At 37.3% G+C, this 16,828-nt stretch overlaps 2 protein-coding genes and 1 non-coding gene across 3 annotated transcripts; 1 reads left to right on the top strand and 2 right to left on the bottom strand.

The window, feature by feature from the left end:
- Positions 1 to 1,190: 1,190 nt before the first annotated feature.
- Trnak-cuu lies at positions 1,191 to 1,263 on the bottom strand. Its single transcript has one exon. It is a non-coding gene; the product is annotated as a tRNA-Lys (tRNA).
- A 136-nt stretch (positions 1,264 to 1,399) lies between these two features.
- On the top strand, positions 1,400 to 5,979 carry LOC117294615 (U6 snRNA-associated Sm-like protein LSm1). The gene is made up of 4 exons (XM_033777110.1): positions 1,400 to 1,588; positions 2,026 to 2,094; positions 3,288 to 3,403; positions 4,592 to 5,979. The coding sequence occupies exons 1-4, from the start codon at positions 1,543 to 1,545 to the stop codon at positions 4,763 to 4,765; spliced, it is 405 nt and encodes a 134-aa protein (XP_033633001.1). The 5' UTR covers positions 1,400 to 1,542; the 3' UTR covers positions 4,766 to 5,979.
- LOC117294614 lies at positions 5,717 to 16,732 on the bottom strand. Its single transcript, XM_033777109.1, has 12 exons — positions 16,545 to 16,732; positions 15,018 to 15,671; positions 14,545 to 14,794; positions 13,619 to 14,450; positions 12,717 to 12,910; positions 12,203 to 12,318; positions 11,752 to 11,850; positions 11,284 to 11,433; positions 10,613 to 10,731; positions 9,572 to 9,730; positions 8,989 to 9,086; positions 5,717 to 6,978 (listed from the first exon to the last, which is right to left on the bottom strand). The coding sequence occupies exons 2-12, from the start codon at positions 15,524 to 15,526 to the stop codon at positions 6,919 to 6,921; spliced, it is 2,586 nt and encodes an 861-aa protein (XP_033633000.1). The 5' UTR covers positions 15,527 to 15,671; positions 16,545 to 16,732; the 3' UTR covers positions 5,717 to 6,918.
- Positions 16,733 to 16,828: the final 96 nt, after the last annotated feature.

Below are 16,828 nucleotides of genomic sequence, written 5' to 3'. Positions count from 1 at the left end.
CGCCGCTTCACGTGTCGCTCGCCGTATCATGAGTGATAGCGCCTTCCACGTTGAGGAAATTGTGACAAATTAACACGAGACAAGACTAGTCGACTATAGATCTCTGGATCCCAGTTATAGTTTAGCCATCACAACTGTTTCTGGGACCAGCCCAACTACAGTTGGGACAATTCTAAAGTTGGGACGGAACCTGCTAGAGGCCTAGGAGCGTGCGCGCGTCGTACGTGGCCGGTGGGTTTTGTGTGTAAAAAATGATGCAGCATTTTGCCACAAACAACACAGAGCGGCAAAATGGCCGCACTGAAGAACTTGACCAATCGAAACTGACTATTTAAGGGGGGTGTAGGGAGGGCGTACGGTGGGCGTTGTCCCCTGGATGACCTCGGAGTTTGGGTGACTTTTCCGAACAGCAAAATCTAGGGACTGTATTCCTACCTCCATGCTGAAACTAATACAAGAAAGCATACAAACTTTCATTTTATACAGAATGCATTGTAAATTTCTAAAATAAAACCGAGGACTCAAGAAACAATTAACCACAGACGCTTCAGAAGACGGGCAAATAAGATAAGTGGCACGGTTGTGGGTTTAGATATAGGCATACAGAGAGAGGTGTATGAATATTTGTTTAACCGATTCAATGTTATAAGCGCAAGGAAAGTCTGACAATCACGATTAAAAATTAAATAAATTAAATAAATTAAATAAATTAGGAATCCGACATTTATATCGTCCATCAGCCTGCATTGACTTCCCAAACCTGTTGGTAATTGTCAAAGACCATTCTTCTCACTTGGTGTACATCTCATTGAACATATGCATAAAATAACAAACCTGTGAAAATTTGAGCTCAATTGGTCGTCGAAGTTGCGAGATAATAATGAAAAAAGATTTTAAAAACTTCTCAGCAGATGCTTTATTTGAGACCTAAAAATCTAATTCTGAGGTCTCGAAATCAAATTTGTGGATAATCATTTACTTTATGCTAACTATTTTGAGTGATTTCGCAAACGTCACGATTACGGCCTCGGGGGGGGGGGGGGGAGTAGCTGGCCGGACTATAGTAAATGATGATTACAGGTGAAATTACAAAAAGAGAGAATAACAGTATAACATTTTCAAAACAGTACATAACATAAGTTATTGTGCAGTAGTAGTAAAGAAAAATAGTCTAAATAAAAAAAAATGTGCGCCCAATGTGGGGCTCGAACCCACGACCCTGGGATTAAGAGTCCCATGCTCTACCGACTGAGCTAACCGGGCTGTCGACACATATGTTGAAATTCATACATCTATAAACTATTAACTGACTGCTCTTCGGCCTTCCATAACGCGGTGAGTAAATTTCACCATACTGTATTGTTGCAGCAGGGGGACGACGATCAACAGGAAGAAGTTTAACGAACGAGGTGGATCCACAGTTCAGCAGACAAAAATGTGTGCTTGCTGAGAGCGCAGTGTCACTGTTTTAAAAAATTTTCTTCGGGAAATGTGAATAAATGCGTTGTATTTGTTTGTCGTTCCGTTTATTCAAACATCATTATGGAATCCCTGCCAGGAACAGCAAGTCTTATTGCAGAAATTGACAGTAAGTATAGCTATTTCACATGAACTCTAAACGTTCGAGCATTCTTCATTATCAATTATTACTAAAATTAAAAACACAAAATTAGCATTAGATAGACAATGTAGATAGGAGCTCCCTACTATACTAAAGTAAACTAAAAGACAAAATCATTAGTATTTAGATAGATAGGAGTCCCATAAAAACAAATAGCATTTTTATAGTGCTTTCGAGTGTTAAAGGATGTCTCGTCAGCTTGAGATTTGCGCACGCTAACTCGAGATTTTCGCATCCATATATTTTGCACAAGATTGATTCTTTGTTTTTTGTGTTTGAATTGAATAGTTTACAAAATACATTTCTTTCTATGTTTATATATATTATAATTATATAGTCATTTTTGGGAATATCTTTAATGTATATAAACCAAGGCATAATATTGTACTTTGTCTTCTGCTCAGAGAAAACCCTTGTGGTGCTACGAGATGGCAGGACTTTGATCGGGTTTCTCCGCAGCATTGATCAGTTTGGTGAGTCTTTGAACCATGGTGAAACTGATATCAATAGTCAATAAATATACCCTCTTTCATCAATCACTTTGTTTACGTCGGAACATCGATACATATCTCATTCCTCATACCTCATTTTTTGCTTTTGTTTTCTTTTTCAAATAATTTCTTTAAGTTAAGTTAAAGGCAGTGGACACTAATCACTATTGGTAATTGTCAAAGACTAGCCTTCACAGTTGGTGTATCTCAACATATGCATAAAATAACTAACGAAGTTGTGTGCGTTTAGATGGTTGATTTCGAGACCTCAAGTTCTAAATCTGAGGTCTCCAAATCAAATTCGCGGAAAATTACTTCTTTCTCGAAAACTATGGCACTTCAGAGGGAGCCGTTTCTCACAATGTTTTATACCATCAACCTCTCCCCATTACTCGTCACCAAGAAAGGTTTTATGCTAAAATACATGTAATTATTTTGAGTAATTACCAATAGTGTCCACTGCCTTTAATTTAATTTCACCTTATTTATTCTTATTTATTTTCCTTATTTCTTGCTTTTTTTATAAATGTTTTTAATGTTCTGTCTTGTGCTTTTGTAAATTGATTGCTGTTACTTGTTTTGGTTGAATAAATAATAATAATAATATAACTCCATTGTGAAATTAATTACAACTTGTAATCGTTCGAGCCAGTTTGTGTCAAGCGAGCTTCAAAATAACCCACGGCACCGGCAGCAACTGCTGTGGTGCCCTTTGCAAAGCTCCAACTATGATTTATAGAAGTGCAGAAACAGCTTCGCCTTTTCGAAGTTAATGGCCTGGTGAAGTAAGCTTGGCTTATGGAGGAATCACATCGCACTGATGAATTTGATTGGCTTTTTTGTCATGATGATTTGCTTCAATAATAAGAGTTGTGTCATCATCACATGTGCCAAATTTATGTGGCAACATGCACTGAACAAGTTTTGCGCTTCGTGATTGCATAGAGCTCCCCACAACCCCCAACCTTTAATGTTCAAGCTGGAGAACTCTGCCTAATATAATTGTCTCTTCCTAGTTTTTCATTTGTCAAACTCATTTGTGGTGCATTTTTTTCTTTTTCTTTTCTTTTAAAAATATTTAACATTAATTGTTTAATGTCTTTTAAAATGTGCTTTATACCTGAAGAGTTGTGCTTTATTGAATTAGAAAGTAAAATTGTGGCTTTCTTTTTCAGCAAATCTTGTCTTACATCGGACTATAGAGCGCATCCACGTCGGCAAGCAGTTTGGTGATATTCCAAGGGGTGTCTTTGTAGTCAGAGGAGAGAATGTGATGCTTATTGGTGAAATTGTGAGTAAACTTAAATAAATATGATGAAAAATTATGATAAACTTCTATATTTGTTATGAAGTTTGTGAGGAATGTTAAATATGTATGAGGAACTATAGTCTTTGAAGGACAAAAATGTGTTACCTGCAGTGCTGCAAATTTAATAATAATAATAATAAAAGCCATTTTTACCGTGCCGTATCTGTCAACTTGACACTCTGAGAAAATGAAGATGTAAATTGATAAACCAAACAGAGCTGGGCATTGACAAAAAGAAAAGTATTTAGTTGTGATTTGAAGTTGGTTACTAGGGAGCTTTCCTGCCGAAGACTAAGAGAGAGTGAGTTCCAATGGATTTGATTCAGTTTTGTCTCATGTCACCTGCTAGTCACTCGCTGGTTTATTGGTTCAGATTTCTGGGCCCATTCATTTCACAGAGCTTCTTTATCTGCTTTGAGGTACTGTAAAGTATTTCACAGAGCTTCTTTATCTGCTTTGAGGTACTCTAAAGTATTTCACAGAGCTTCTTTATCTGCTTTGAGATACTCTAAAGTATTTCACAGAGCTTCTTTATCTGCTTTGAGGTACTTTAAAGTATTTCACAGAGCTTCTTTATCTGCTTTGAGGTACTCTAAAGTATTTCACAGAGCTTCTTTATCTGCTTTGAGATACTCTAAAGTATTTCACAGAGCTTCTTTATCTGCTTTGAGGTACTGTAAAGTATTTCACAGAGCTTCTTTATCTGCTTTGAGGTACTCTAAAGTATTTCATTCTGCATCAATTGTTTCTCAGATTGTGTTTTTCAATTACAGATTATTCTTCCTGCGTGGACATAACCACTCCAGATTTTCGGCGATTTCTCAAAAATGCTACCTTATGAATTGAAATTTTCAAGTGTTAGTTTATTTGTGTATATAACTACATAAATACATGATTACAACAATTAAAACAGTTAAAAAGAGGCCACGAAGGCCATGGTCTCCCTTGCCCCTGTTTATGGCCTTGGTGCTCTTTTAAAGGTTTCTCATAGACTTTAAGATTTTCCATTGTAAGTGCCTTTTGCATAACGAAAATGGCCTTGCCCTCTTAAAGATGAAATTCCAAGCCTGCTCTTTGAAATTTATTGTTTTCATCAAGGATTCTGTAAAGTAAAGATCTCTTTGCTGATTTTGTAAAATGCTAAATTTTGTTGATTATTTATTTATATAGGATAAAGACAACGAGGATAAGTTTCCTTTGGATCGGGTATCCATTGACGACATCCTAGAGGCACAGCGAGCCGAACAGTTGAAGAAACAAGAAGAGGAGAAATCAAGAAATAAGAAACTTCTTGAGAGAGGCCTGCAACCTCATGCAGACACAACACATGAGGAGTTCGCTTAGCATGTTTCTCAAGAAAGGAGATTGCTCAGCACGGATCTTAAGCTAGGAAATTATTTGAACCTTTGAAGTGTTCAGGGAAAGACTGTCGAGTACTTGAACTTTGAGGCGAGCTGTATTGTGTAAAAATTGACGATGCGAGAACAAGATGTTACAGTGAAGATGTGTATGTGCTCGCTAGGAAGGCCTGGACTGATATGCAAGGAAAAAGATAACATTTTCTGATGGAAGGAAATGGACCAAATGAAATAATAAGCAAAATGCTGTTATCTCATAAATAGTGACATGACAGCTTATGATGGGTTTTAGTTTGCTTTGTGTTAAAGGAATAAGTTGTTCAGGAAATGAACCAGTGGAGGTGGTGCTTACTGCTATGACCTTTGACGGCAGGGTCATGGACTCATCCTGGATAGCAACATCTACATTGTTTCGAAGTTTAAACTTTTAAGTTTTAGTCACAGGGGAAGACAATCTCAACTCGTGATTTAAAAAAAAACAAATGGGATAAGGTTATCCCAGACAAAGAACTAGCAGTTCTGTAAAACTTCTTGCTTATTTTGTATTTATAACTTCAAGAGGCTTGATGCAAGTTGGGATCAAAGACTTTTTCAGTTCAATTTTGTCATAAAATTTTCTAAAAATTAATTAGGTTTAGGAACTGAGCTATTTAGCCGTGCAACTGTAGTACAATGACCGACTAAAACACTGAATCTAAATTGAATTTAGACGAATAAATTTTGCATATAAATCACAGAAAAGGTTGGCTGTATATCGACAGAGAAAAAGTGAAAGACTGTTTTTAATTTTCTATTTTTTTTATTTGTTCTTATAATGTCTAACTTTCATCATACTTGACTGTGCGTACTCACCGATGTTATTGGTTACTCAGGTCATGGGGGTAGGGCTCAATGTATCTGTCTGTTACAACAAAATAATCATGGCGATAATCTCAAATTTATGGAAGCATCGAGTTAGACTTTATTATCAGAGGACTGTAGGTGCAGCCAACGAAATAACTAACATCTTCTCAGAATGTAAAACAAGGTTTATGTTAACTTCAGATGAGTTTCTTATTGTCACTTATACCAATTTATTAGTGCTACTCGGGCAATTTGGATGGCCTATTTGTTGTTCATAATTATAGCATGTTGACCATTGGCCACCCTATTTTGAGATGCTGATTAAATACATCGAACCCCACGGATGGGTTAATTTAATGACAGTTTTGTAAGATTAGATTTTTATACATTTTTTAGTCGAAAAGGAGAGTTAACTTATGGGGTACAACATAAATTAAAACCACAAAATATGTTTTAAAGTAATCGGAACACAAAAATATAAATCCATTCAACTGTGTACACTTCAAGAAAATTGTTACTATGTGCAACATATACAAATTAAATCTTTTAAATATATAATTTTTGATAGTTGTTCATTCTCTTATTAATATAAATCAATTTGATCATACATTTATATATTCTTGCAAAAATCGTACATTGGCAGGAATGATTTTAAATAATTTTGATTAATATATGTCCCAACAAGGTAGTATTTTATAAATAAGACTATTTTTTTAATATCTAAAATATTGACTTAAATATTCATCAACAAAGTTATTTGAAAATAAAATACACAATTCATACATCAACAGTGTAAAAACAAAAACAAGACCACGCAAGTGAACATAAATTCCTGCATAGAAAACTATTATATTCTGTGGTTAAACTACAAAGCACCGACTATAATATGGACAAACTTCTGTAAACTAGAGCTTTGTGGACTCGAAACAAATGGTTTAGATCATTTCTAGCAAAAAACATCTTCACAGCTGTATGCAAATCGTGAAGATTTACTATTTCTTCTCGGTGTGGAAATGAATCTCTCAGAATTTACAGGACATTACATTTGACATGTTTGAGAGATTTACAGACTCTCTGCATTATTTCAACATAAATATATGAAAGTTTGGTCATAACAAGTGGCTGCTAAAAAGCACCAACTAAAAACAAAGTTTTTTTCACCTTACATGCTTGGAACCATCCCGTCATACTAAACCACGGACAGGTGAAGCTTCTTTCAACAACATCTGAAAGCTGAGATATATCAACGGAAAAACCTGTTATCGGCGACCTTCCTGAAAATCACACTCCTGGTCCTCAGTTATACTTAGCAAACACATGGAGAACATCGCTTAGAACACGCTTCTTGGTCAGTGTCTGAAGAAAAGAAAAAGAGAAAAGCGCAAAACAAATTATTTTTAAGTTTAACTGTACTAGGCACAAAAATGTTTTAAAATGATGAAGACCACAATGTACTGAGGTGTAATCATCCAAACTTTAAAGCCATTGGACCAATTCGGTACAGAAAAAAAAAAAGTTCACAGATTTACAAATAACTTACAGGGTTTACAGAAGGTAATGGTGAAATACATCTCTTGAAATATTATTCCATGAAATGCTTTACTTTTTGAGAAAACAGTAACACAATATCAATTCTCGTTAACGAGAATTACGGAGCTATTGTAAACACATGTCATGACACGGCGAAACGCGCGGATACAAGGGTGGGTTTTCCCGTTATTTTCTCCCGACTAATGACCGATTAAGCCCAAATTTTCACAGGTTTGTTATTTGATATAGAAGTTGTGATACACGAAGTGTGGGCCTTGGACAATACTGTTTACCGAAAGGGTCCAATGGCTTTAACTTTATAACCTTCTTTTACCCTATAAGAAGAATCACTGAGTATGCAAATATATGCGCATGGTATGCTAATTTACTTCCCTATGACCCTATATGCAAATAAAGTATGCATGGGTGATCCTGTGTGTAGTAGATAATGGTATAAGAAGGCAGGATCTGTGCAGACAGACACACCGTAGAGTTTGGTGAGGCAGCATGCTCCTTGTTCATATGGAATGCACAGCTCAGCTACATGTATATAGCTGTAGCTACTAGATGCAACTCAACATCGATGGGTCAAAGCCAGTTGGAAGACTGTAAGTTGCTTTTTATTTTCTGTTTTTAGGAAAAGTGTTTCTGTATCCTGCCACCACTTTTTCATTCGTTATAAAATTCAATAGTATTTGATTTACTCAAATGGCTTATAAAATTCCTCTTTGTAAAAAGACTGTAAAAGTGGTGGCAGGATACAGAAAATGTTCCATGTTAAATTCATATGAGTGATTTATAAAGCCATTTAATTTGTTAATACTTTGAAAGGGAAATTTGAGTCTAGTTAACCTGCATGTGGTTTTGCATAAGGTTTAGCTCGGACTAAAGGGGTAAATTAAGAGAGATACATTTTATCATTAATTAATAATAATAATAATAATAATAATAATAATAATAATAATAATAATATAATAATAATACAAAGCATTTATATAGCGCTCTACGGAGAACAGAGTGCTTTACATAAGACTGAAACAAAGAAAAACAAACAATCTAAGATGGGTGGGGAAACAGAAATGTCTTGAGGAGGCTTTTGAACACAGGCAACGAGATCGCCTCTCGCAGAATCGCGGGAGCCCATTCCATAGGCAAGGGGCAGCTCATTCACTCTTAGGTGATTCTAATTGACGCTACCTTTGCTCTGATGATGTGGCGATTTTGTAAAGTGTGGGCCCTAGTCAAAGGACACCTGTACAGATACATGTAGGTGTAGCTATTTCAGGACAATAACATCCTAGTCAACTTTCTAGTGACCCTCTTCCCTCGCTCAATGTGAAATGTATTATTATTTAGTGGTCAGTTTGTGGTATTTAATGAGATATGCAATCAAAAGACAACACAGAAGATGAATCAAAAGTTAATTTGAATTGAATTCAACTGTATAATTTTGTTTTGGTAAATAATAATAATAATAAATGAACATTTATAAAGCGTCTTATGCATCGCCTCAAAGCGCTTTACACAAATAAAAAATCAGCTACATAATAAAATACAAGATAAACACTCGGAAAATCTTACAATAAGCAGATAAGCAAAACACATACTAATAACAAATAGAAAACATGTTTTCAAGTGTGACCTTTCCTTTTGATTTGTCATCCTGGCCTGAACTACCCACTGCGATGTACACCCTGGGAAGAACAGACCCACATTGTGTTAAGAATCACTTCTTAAATTTTTAGAAATGTTTACGGTCAAGAATTTCAGAGAAAAAGACAGTAACAGCTTAGAAAGGGTCAAACATTACTCAATAGCTGCTGATAGATTACTCACCCGGAGTTGTGCAACCACGTTGTGGAATTCACGGTTGTCACCATGGCAACAGTTTGGATTTAAATACACTGAGATTGCCTTGAGTTGAGGGCAGGCACCTGTAAATAACAACAGATAAATATAAATAACTTAAACAACGACTCACCCTTACCCCTAGAGTGTCTGTTCAAAACAAAACAAAATAAAATAAACTTTTGTGGCATCATATGTTGACTAAAGAGCTACAAAGCCTGGATCTTCTGTGGGCATAGTTTGTCGTGGCCCAATGGAAGAAGACATAAATATAGAGATTGCTCCATCTGATTTGTATCAGCTTTGACGGGACAAAAAAGGTTGCACATCTCAAAATGTAGTATGAGTAGTAAAGTCTGTATTGAGCCAATACAGCTCATCACGACGGAGTTTACATCCGATTTCTTTGACATTAAAACGACTAAGAATATTTCTTTCATCTCTGGACAGTGTAGTATCTTGCCTGCCACAAAATGCACTGGAATGTACACGGTCACTCTTTTAGTATTCATGGTGACTTGGCTTTTAATACAATTTAAAGAGTATACTGTAAATGTTGAGAACTATGTACCGTTGAATTGTAGGATTGCAGCAGGGGAGATTAAAGTGTTTCTTAGGATCAGAGTATGTAACCCACGTAGTCCAGCTTGACACATTGCTATGGCGATGACCTCTGTGACCTCTGGCAGATGGTCCAATTCTAGAACTTGCAACCTTGGGCAGTTCCGTGCTATATCAAGACAAAAATAGTATCACAGTTCATCCAACACCACAAAACCTGTAGTATCATAGCGCCTCAAATACTATAATAATGAATCCATTTTATTTAAAATAACTTTTAAGTCTTTGCAGAGTGAGCCATTTTATCTTTAATATAAAATGAGTCTATAGTCCTTTAACTCTGACATTCTTAGGAGCTACTACACATTACTCACTGGTAACTCCACAAAGTTAGATGCAAAACGTTTTTAAAAGGCTGAAATTGTTTTGATTACAAGTCTGCGCTTATACACCCGCAGAGTCTTTCTCATCGGCATCAAACAATACACTAATTCATATACTTATATAATGCAAACCTATGTAAAAGCTTTAGAGTGTCCTATTTGCATATACATTTTTTTTTTTTTCTGTTTTCTTTTAAATCTGTAAAATGATGGCATAATCAATAAATGTGCAGAACTTGCTTGAGTTTCAACACAAGTGTAATTTTTTGACAAAACATTCAATCTTCAGTCTTTTACATAGGCCCCTATGCCTTACTGCATCCAGGAGGCTTCAACAAATTTGTCAGAGACAAATTCAAAACGACAAACCTCAAACAAATCACCCTCCCTTAAGTACACTTTCCCTACTCACTCCCAGCTGTGAAGGGAACATTTGCGTTTGGTAATCACTCTTTAAATTACTGGCAATAAAAACGTACAACAGCTTTCAATAGTTAGTATAAAGCATTTTAAGGAATATTTCGCTTTTAAGTAACTTGGTTATTTAAAAAGATATCAGTTTTATGCCCTAAAATTTAAATCCGAGTTACCGCAGTAACGTTTCTCAGATTGTGTATTAAGAAATATGGAATTTAACAAAGGTATTCTTTGTCTTTAATTCTCCTTACCAATAGAGACAAGTCCATGCTCATCGATACTCCTGCCCCCGACACTCAGCGCTAAAAGCAGCGGCCAGCAACGTCCAATCATCTGCAGGCAGTGGTTGCTAAGACGTTGTTGTTGTTGACTGTAAACATGAAAACAAGATTTGTTCACCCCTTTGGACATGATTCAGTAGGGACTAAGTCATCAATTTGGTACCAGTAAATTTCCCTTTGAAAATACTGCTAATAGTATGTGTGAGAAAATTGTCTCCCACCTGTCAATGGTTATTTAATTTTGCCCCCAAACATTGGCTAACACTACAAAATCCTGCCATAAAACAATTCTCTGAACATCGTCACCAATAAAAAATCTTGGTTGTGTTATTTTAGGAGTCATTTTTGATTCATCATGTGTTACTGTGCGTATTTTCATCGATGGGCATGCAGAGTGCATGCAGAGTGCATGCACAGTGCATGCACAATGATGTGCATGATATCTTTACATGCAATTCTAATCCCCAAATGGCAGACCTTGGGCCTGCTGACCGTAGCCTTTGAGGCCATTGCAAAGGGGTCTATACATGATTCTTGAGATATTGTTTTATTTATTTATTCATTTATTTTGTTTATTTATTTTATAATATATTTTTGTTTTTTGGAGAGGGGGGGGGGGTTCTATCTATTGTTCTTCTCACCATGGCTGACGGGGCGGTATCTTAAGGGAAGCAATGTTCCTGCACCCTGCTCCCAGGGCCCATATGACTTCATGACCTATGGGGTCAGTCTGGCTGATGAAGGTCAAACTGTAGAGACTACGGCAGTAGCAACTAGCAAGAAAAAGGCTTCTAAAAATGCAATTTAAAAAATTGTTTTAAATGTTATACAAAACTACTGCAGCTAACCATCGTATGGCTTCTGACTGGCACCCGAACAAAGATATTGACAAAATAGGAGGACATAGCTCGGCTGGTAGAGCTCGGCTGGTAGAGCTCGGGCATGTCAGCCGGGTCATTGTTTCAAATCTTGTTCTAGTCAATTTTTCTTTGTTCAAAACCCTGTAAAGAATAAACTAACTTCTATTCAAACATATATCAACAAAATAGAAAACTAAAAGATGTTAGTGTTACTAAGAAAACATAACTGAAGAAAAGAGACTCTATTACCTTTCAGTAAGAATGTTTGAACAGTCCACTATCTTGAGAGTCCGTAGTTTGGTTCCCGCAGTCAGAAATATGTACTCCAATCCCGGCTCCAGACTACCCCTACAAAAACAAAACGAAAAACACTTTTTTGAGACTGTGTATCTGCAATTTAATCACGTTGTTTCAAGCATTAATTAACCATGAAGGCGCCCGTTATCAAATATGGCAATTTAATTACATGTAGAAATACATAGTTTATGTTTTTCATAAAACCAATTAAATACATTTCGGCATGCAAAACTCAACATGAATAATTAATTAGCATGAATAACTCAATTAGGTTGACTTTTTGAGTTGAAAAAACTGGGAATTCCGGCAAAAGCGAGAGAAATCACATCCCTGCTTTGCATGAAGGTTCAAGAAGAAATAATATTTGAAAGGTTATTTTTATGAATATATTAAGTAATCTTACCTTGTGGTCTTGGTGTATCGTGCCCTACTTTCACCAGACTGTTTACTCCGAGGCTTCAAACCTTCCAGATACAAGTTCTCCAATTCTTCACACCACTTTGAGATTGTCTGCAAGAACTGTTAAATGTACAATAAAGGCAGTTTTAGAACCAAACATCTTGAACCAAAAAATCCTACGATTACTGTTTGGGTTTCTCTTATTATTTTTGCTCTCCATGCTAACTGGATAGAACTACATGTACTTTTATACAAGATTAAAACAATTGAGCGGTTCCAGAGCAGTTTTCCTTTTGTAAAGGGCATCTCTATGACTGAAATAAACAAATAAAGCAATATTTACTAAGAAATATTAAATTTGGCCCACTGCTTGATTTAACAAAGCACTAAAATGCATCATTAAGATGAGTTGTCAGCATTACCATAGTGATATCCCACTCTGCTTAGCAAATTTGATTGATTTACAGTTAAGATCAATCTAAGCTCTTTGTGAAACTGGGCCCTGATCTCCTACTGACCTTGGATGAAATTTTCTGGTTTGAGAGTCGTACTGTCCGCCACAACGAGGGATGTTTTGTGAGTGTTCTCCAATCGCGACACACTTGCGCACAGATAAGGAGTGTCTCTGTGTTAAGATGATTGAAAACGCACAGCCAAACCGTCTTCATACGGTGACGCTGTTCTGGCGTGATCGTACTGAAGTCAAAACTTTCTGAGGGCAAAAGCAAATAATACTGGTCTTATTTCCCAGAAGGAGCACAATTAGTACACCAATAAAAAGCACAAACAGAAAATGTAAGAAAATATGCTGAGTTTAATCAGGCTTGAAGTTTCATTTGAAAGTGCAAGACTATTTTCATTTTGCAGAGAGAACTACCATTTGGAAAATGTGAAAGTCTTAAAAGGGAACTTTTTTAAGGGACACCAAGGTCAAGACCAGGGTAACTATGCGGGCCATCAGACTAAGAAGTGGTAGGAGATGGCAGTCACTTCGATGCAAAACAAACAGGTACCTCAACTCCTTCATACCATTCTCTGTTCGTCTCCTCAATGAATGATCACCCTCAGGCGTTTATCTACTTTGTTTACTTTCTTTATTTCTGCCTAGATGTTGTTCAGTTGGTTTCAGTATGATTCCTTTGTGATTTATTATGTAGTTTTTATTATTGAATGATTAATTAATTAATCTAGTTTATTTCCAGTAGTTTATTTATAATTGTGTGTTATTAATTTTTTTCCTGTGTTGCATGTATGCATAGTAAATTTCCTCCATGGTTGGACCATAAAAGTTGAATTGAATTGAAATGAATGTATTTCCAGGCATGTTTAATTTCTGGTAAATTCTGGGACTAACATTCAGTCAAAGAATGATTGAAATTTGACCAGACTTTTAAATGAAAAACTATAATTGGGAAAGTACCCGATTGCCTGGTTTTCCTCATCGTTGATTGGTCAACCTCAGAATCTAACTCTGTCTCCTCATCCTCATCATAATCACTACTTGACCAATGAGCATCCTCCATTGATTTGTATCCTTGAGCCGAAGAACGCAATTGGCTGGCGTGAAGGAAGCCGCTATTTGATTGGCCCCTTTCAATGGTTCCTCTGTTGGACTTGTTCACTGGCGGATGGTTCTGAAACTCTCGCTTTTCCAGCACATCTGCCATGACGCCATTCAGGAAATTCAGGTCCCACGGTCTGTCACTTATGGGACCACTGTTTCTGTTGTGGGAGGGGTTTAACTCTTGTAGACTGGCATTCGCTGACGGCTGAATAACCGGCTCATGAACTAAACTGTCTCTACTTCTATACCTTCCAGGCATATCCACCAAGGATGACGACAAACTTACGCCACTCCGAAATTTATCCAAAGGAAGATGAAATTGGCCACTCAGCTGCTCTCTTGGATCTTCAGATGGTGACTTCCCATTCATGTACGAGGTAGGAATGAGATTGCGCGTCTGTGACTCTCTTCTTAGATCATCACTTCTACAGTTCCCTGTGCTATATGAGTCCACACCAGAATCCACATGAAGACTTTTTGGTGTGTTGAGGACGGTCCTTTGTAAGGAAGGATTACCGAGTTGGTTAGGTTGGACGCTGTATGGAGAGCTCCGTTTTTGTCTTTGTACCTCTTCAGGAAGCTCGGGTCTTGGAGAATTCGAAGATGGATGGTGACTCTGCAGGGAAGGCCAGGTATCTGTTCGGGATGATTGCAGTCCGTTTGGGTGTGGTCTGCTGGAAGGGTTATACTGTGTAGAAAACAAAATGAAAATAGGAAAAACATGACATGTTTGGTAGCAAATGTTTGTGCTTACAGGCTTTATGAAGCTGGGCCCTGATTACCTCATATTTGTTGCCAGTATGTCTATCATAGTCCCCGTTATCCAGTTTCCAATCCGACTGTGAGGAAGCCCTCTGCAAACATCTCGGCGCTGGAGTTGCTCCTCGGAAAGACCTCTTCAGGGTCTCCATCTCACTCTCTGCCGTCTCCGCCCGCTCCATCAGCTCCTCCATGTAGTCCTTAAGAACTCCTCGAGCCTTGGTCTGTTTGTCTGCTGTATCTTGGAGATAGTTATTCAGCTGCGAAATAGTCCTGAAGAAACAAAACATCGGAATAACTTATTATTTTCAAGCCAAGTTAAATTCTGTGTTTTAGCCTATCTGTAACTCTGTTTAACGTCTCAGTTCTTGATACTGGATGGCAGATGTTCGCGGAGAGAAGCAAATATTATAAAGTGCTCAAGGACTTGGGAGTCCACGACAACCCACAAAAGTATGAGCCTACATGTACAGTACCTTAATGTAACGTAACTCACCTCTCCTTTGAAGCAAGCTCTTCATCTTTCAGGTGGAGCCTAGATTTTAATTGCCCAATCTGCTCCAATGTCTGCTCCAGTTGCTTTCCCAACTTCCCATTCTCCCCCTCTATTTTGAGCCTCTCCATTGATTCCTTCTGAAGGGTCAGCAATGTCTTAGATGCCTCTCGCTCCTTCATCACTAGATCTTGCTTCAAACTGGTGAGCTGATGATCTCTGGCTATTAAGGGTGCTGGTGCAATGTCAGGGTTTGGAAATTCGTAATTCTTGTCTCTTGAAAGGGTTTGCTTCGGGGACGTTACCATTTCATCGTTGGCTAGTCGGTACAGCTCTCTCTTAGCTATCGCCATCAAGGAGTGATTTGGAAATTCCTTGTGGCTCCTTGATGATGAGACCGTCATCTCCTGAGGCACATCAAGGCTTCTGGAATAGAGAAGCTGCGTTTCCAGCATCTTAGCCTGATAGGAGAAGCGGCCCTTTGGGAACAGCCAGCTGTAATCGGTATCCATGTTGCCTATCAATAAGTTGCATTCAAGCGAATGCAACCTCAGTGTATTCTCACCATCTACATGTAGATAAACTAGACATGACTGCTACTGCTAAACGGGCAAACTTGTGACTTTGGCAGCCTCATCTTACAGTTCTTTACACTTCCTGAAAGAACAAAGAAAGACACCACTTTCAAAAGAATTTCATTTAACAGTTACGTGTATTATTATTTTAATAATAATACTTGTATTAAAATACATGAATGGTACAAGGGGTACATCTAGGAAGCCATTTGCAAGGAATTAATGCTGCAAAAGGAAAACGGTGGTGAGGAATACAGGTGTAATTTTCTAGATTACCCCTATTATGTGCATAATATTAATAATCAAAGTACAAGTTGAACTCTTCGATTTGATGGCCATCACCTACTCCTACAACTATGCGGTTTCAATTCGCTATCGTCTGACGGTCTGAATACGTACAAGACCCAGTCACTAAAAAAGAAACTATAGGCCCTACTCTCTTTTGAAAAAGGTTGAAATCTGCAGTTCTACACTGTCTACGGCATAAGAACAGCGGTTAGCAGGTTAGGGTCAACCATGGAGGTAGGTCAACTCAAAGTCATAATTAGAAAAAAAATTCTTGTTTTTAATTTATAAGATACTACTATTATTTAGTAATTACCCAGTGTCAGTGAGATTTTATTACTCATTTTGTGTGTAACTGTAATAGATTTAAGGCCATTTTGAGTTTATAGTTAATAAAAAATAATAATATTAATGTTTTATTAATGTATCATCCAGATTTTTCCTTGGGCCTGTGGTCCAGTGCAAATTTGAGCCCTGTAATGTAACCTCCTCTAACTACTAACCGTATGCACTAACCGACTATTGTAGTTAGTTGCGGAAATTAGAAGGAGAAGGGTTACGTTGTCGAAACTACATTGTATTTGTAATTATGCCAAATGTCTGCAATTTCATTTGTTTATCTCTCTGCTCTGATTCTGAATAAAAAGTAGTTACTAGTATTAATTCTTACCTTGTACAAATGCTTGTACTTTGTAGTTTTGGTGTATCGTGACCTACTTTCACCAGACTGCTAATACTCCCGAGGCTTCAAACCTTTTCTCAAATTCTTCACACCACTTTGAGATTGTCTGCAAGAACTGTTAAAGAAAGGTCAAATAAAGGCAGATTTCAAACCAAACATCTTCTACTCTAGCTCCCCCCGCCTCTCGCAATCTTTCTATAATTAAATGGCGCCCTCTCTCTCTCTTCTTCTTCTTGCATGCACACTCCTCATGCGCCGTGCGTGCGTGCGCG

Source organism: Asterias rubens, chromosome 9 (assembly GCF_902459465.1).
Source record: "Asterias rubens chromosome 9, eAstRub1.3, whole genome shotgun sequence".
Lineage (NCBI taxonomy): Eukaryota > Metazoa > Echinodermata > Asteroidea > Forcipulatida > Asteriidae > Asterias > Asterias rubens.
The sequence above is the reverse complement of the archived record's forward strand: the minus strand, read 5'-3'. Positions and strand labels throughout refer to the sequence as shown.